Raw genomic sequence first — 4179 nt, forward strand, 5'->3', positions numbered from 1 at the left:
CCTACACCTCCCCTGAGAGGTGGACTAAGCGTCTTCAGTCCATTGATGGGGAATGTAACTGCAGGAGGATTGTGGGTGGGATTACGAGGGTCTGAATCCTCTTTGATGGACCCTAAATATCTCAAGAACTTTGGAAAATGGTACCTGAAGGAATTACTTATTCCCAACCATTACAAGGGGTTAACCTGGGAACTGAGAGAACCATTTCGATGGGTGTGGAAGGGGAAGGTATGCTCAGAACACGTCATCTGAGATTAGAGGAGGGAGAAGACAAGACCCAGGACCCCAGGAGGCTGTAAGCCCTCTCACAAATCAAGCACTAAATTGCAGCACCAATCAGCTTGCTATAGTTGTGAGAAAGAAAAGACTTTTCCAGCGAAGAGGAGCTTAAGACAAATTTCTTCTGACAAGCATCAGAAGTCCAAGAACATTGTTCACTATTATGAGAGAATTTCTGTTCAGAAGGATAAAAGCAGCTGCAGTTGAGACACTGGAGATTTAGAAGTAATCTTCATGAGCAGTAATGAGCCAGATCCTCGGCTGGTAAAGACTGACACAGCTTAATTGAAAATCAATGCTGTCACACTGATTTATACCCCCTGGGCATTTGCTCCGAGTGCGTCCAGTCTTGCAGCGCAGATTTAGAGTAGCCTGAACCAGGCACCTCGTGTTCTGTACGCGCTTCCTGGGGCAAATACACTCTCTTTACTCACGAGTGAAGCAAAAGGACCTGGTTGGCTCCTCCTCTCTACAGTAAAAACGTGATGGCATATTGCCCTCCTCCGCCTGTTCCTTTCAACAGGTCCTTGAACCTGTGGATCAATAAATCTCTGAGGCATAACTCTTTCAGCACTAGCAACAGGTTTTGATTGTGTAATGCTTCAAACCTACACTAAAACTGATGTGGTTTAGGAGAGACGGGTGTTTAAACACACTCCATAAGCGATACCCTGCCCTCCCATTAGGCTTATTTTTGGTCTTGACTTTATATAGCTCCATTAGCTGTAATTTTCCTCTCACAATTAGGAAGCAGCGTGGCCATTAAACTGATACTGAAACTTGTTCGGAAGCTGCATATAATTTCATAACCTACTTGGCAAGTGCTAATTGCCTCTTACTTAAATGTCTCCTGCTTTGTAACTCAAAGCATTTGCAAAAAGGAAGAGTTTTATGGAGCTGGCTGACGGGAGGTTTGCTGACCCTCAGGACAGTGCCAGCGTGGACCTTGGGCCCAGAGTGCATTTCTTTGTTCATGCACAAACCCATTCTGCAAGGTCAGTAAACTGCTGACAAAAACAGCAGAGATGCCCAGAAAAAGAGAGAATATTGGAAGAGTAGGCAGAGAGTAGCCTCTATATGTGTAAAGGACGGACAGTTCCCCAGGGAATGGTCCCTCCATATGCTCCTCATGGACAGCAGAAGCTGAACACTCCCTTTTCTTCTCCAGGAGGTTATGGACAGAGAAGAGTGCAGCAAAACAGGGAGCATCTGTGCAGGTAAAGCTGATTGGAAGGGAAGGGAGAAGTACATTTGACAATGGAAGCTCCATACCACAGGACTGCAAAGCATGAATGACAATGGTGATCTCCAAACTGACTGGTGAGGTCACAGTGAGCAAGAGCAGCGCAGTCTTGCCATAGATCAAGGTACCAATAGCATCAAAGCAAGTCAGGAGGAAAACATCAAGCTCCTTATGGATCCAAAGTTCAGAGAAGATGAACAACAGTGTAAGGAAGTCCCTCTGCCATGTGCTTCGTGTCTTTACATGCTATACTATAGGGTAAACGTAAGATTTATCAAGAGACTGAAGGAACATGTCCACGCTGCGCCTTGGTTGAGAGTGACAAACCAGACAGGATCTCAAAGGGGAGCCAGCACTTCCGCACCTCGGCAGTGGGCACGTAGGGGTGTAGCAGCTTGTGCTGCCAAGAATCAGCCCCAGACCAACGTGGTAGGAGACAGACACCACAGCTAGCTCAGAGAGTTAAGGCTGGGACTGCCACCGCCAGTAGGACTGAAATAGTACTGTTAAGATGCTCCCTAGACAATCGGGCTGGATTTGCCTTTTCCTTCTTTCAATTCCATTACCTCTCACCCGACTTTTCTGCTGGCCTGGTCCTGCAAGCCTGTAAATCCTCCAGCATCATGACCCAGTACCCCCTTCCAGGTACTGCTCAGCCTGCCTGCCCATACCAGTATTTATCCAGCTGGGTTCTCCGGTAGTTCCAGTCTCTCAGGCTCCTCACTGCTGTTACTTTAGTGTCAGTCAGCAGCTCTGCTATGGGCAGGTCCTGGCCGAAATGTAGTATGACACTTCTGAAACATGGTAAGTCCCAGGGAAACACTTTTAAAAATGAATGAACACTAATGAACATTTAGGACCCTTGAAAGAAACAGATTTAATTGTTACTGCTGTAACAGAGTGGAAGTCAGTGGAAGCTGCTGGAACTCAGAGGTTTCAGGAGCAGCCCCCAAGTCTAGATGAAGATCTCTGTGTCTGCTTTTAAAGACTGAGCCATCCCTGTATCAGCATGTCACAGGGAAAACTGAAAGGCATTCAAGTGCTTTGGAGAGTTTCAAGATGATGACAACACCAAAAAGAAGCTGACTTCGAAGTGGAAGTGTTCCTGTGTGTCTGCATCAGGGCATCGGGCATGAGGCTCTTGGGGAGGATGGAGAGCACAATGTTCAGAGGAGCGCTAGCAAAGGAAGCTAAGGACCCCAGGTGCTCGCACCACGCTTGGAGACCCAAGATGGAGATTTCTGGAAAAATCTATAACCAACTCAAACCAGGAGTTTAAGAAAAGCTTCAGCTAGAATCACCAGTCACATGAGGCAGAAGGAACACTTTTCCCTCACACTTCCTCTAACTTTGTATATACCTATGATGACAGTAAACACAGAAGCTTAAGATAGACTTCAGCATTCACATCCTAATACAGTCCATGAGTTTCTTTTGAGAAATCCCAGTGTTACCTTTCATTTCATTTGTAACTCTCCAGACTAGTCAAAGTTTAAAGCAGTTGATAGTAATCTACTGGAACCATTGATTACTTCATCTCATTTTCTCCCGCAGACACAGTCTGCTGCCATCAGCTGAAATTCACCCACTCTTCTCCAACAAAGCAGATGAAATGGTGACGAAACATTACCCACCCAGTCCGCTTTCACAGAAAGAAATCATGAAAGCTGCTCTTCTGGAGCAAAGCTTGAGCTTTAAGAAAAAAAAAAATATGCAGAGCTTTATTTAGAGAAGATCCTTTTTTTCTTTCCTCCCAAAACATCTCACCTCCGATCCTTTGAAAACAGGTGAATTCTGAGGGAAATGCTTGCATTACCTTCATACATTGCTTTGAATCCCAGCAAGTTGCTGACACTGTCTGTCTGGAAGAGGAGCCACATCTGATGGTGTGTGCTAACGATGAGATCAGGGACTGTGGTGCCTGTCAAGCTGCAAAAACAATAACAACAAGTAAACAGTCTGTATGTCTCCCAAACTTATTTCTTCACCAAAACAAAGGCCACGTATACCTGTGCAGCAGCAGAAAACAATGAAAGCAATGCCAGCACTTGCGAAGAATGACCCCGAAACAGAACACCACCCCAAAACCTCATAGATTTTCCAGACTCATGAGCCTTTTGGTGCGTTTCTGCACCTACCTAATAAGTGAGTCTTCTCGATAGTTGAAGGCCTGCAAGTTATTATTACTATCACTGTAATAATTACTATTTAAGTTCCATTATTACAATATATTACCCAGCATCGGTAGTAACCATTTCCCTTCTCACTGAAGCAAAGCATAAGCAAACAAATAAAACATCCAGAACCCTCACTGGTGACTGAATCCTCTCAACTGCCTTTAGAGAATCTTCTAGCATTACAAAAATTCACTTTCAACACATTCTCTGCTGCATTTCTATCCTGACAGCGGAGGTTCCACAAGGATCTCAAAAAACCCCTGGAAGACAAGGCATGAGCCTCAAATCTGTTGAACGCCCCGTGAGCCCTTGAAAAGTGCTGCTAATCCAGGCGGTGCGGGATGCTCAAGACACTGCCTACCCTCAAGGGTACTCCTGAGAGCTGAAGAGATTTAGAAAAATGTCACAGTATATCCGTATTAATGAGCAGTGTACGGCTCATCCTGCCTTCGGGATTAATCACCTCGCTGTGGTTCAGCA

The 4179-nt window shown here is 45.4% G+C and overlaps 1 protein-coding gene across 1 annotated transcript in view; it reads right to left on the bottom strand.

Annotated features, from left to right (window-relative positions):
• The window catches only part of CSMD2 (CUB and Sushi multiple domains 2), a gene marked incomplete at its 5' end in the record, with an annotated part of 130994 nt that extends 127543 nt beyond the window's left edge, over positions 1-3451 (bottom strand). Inside the window, one exon of the mRNA XM_010132318.1 lies at positions 3339-3451. Coding sequence (XP_010130620.1) covers positions 3339-3451 — 113 coding nt within the window. The remainder of the gene's footprint in view (positions 1-3338) is intronic.
• Positions 3452-4179: the final 728 nt, after the last annotated feature.

This window comes from Buceros rhinoceros, unplaced genomic scaffold, assembly GCF_000710305.1.
Source record: "Buceros rhinoceros silvestris isolate BGI_N320 unplaced genomic scaffold, ASM71030v1 scaffold883, whole genome shotgun sequence".
Lineage (NCBI taxonomy): Eukaryota > Metazoa > Chordata > Aves > Bucerotiformes > Bucerotidae > Buceros > Buceros rhinoceros.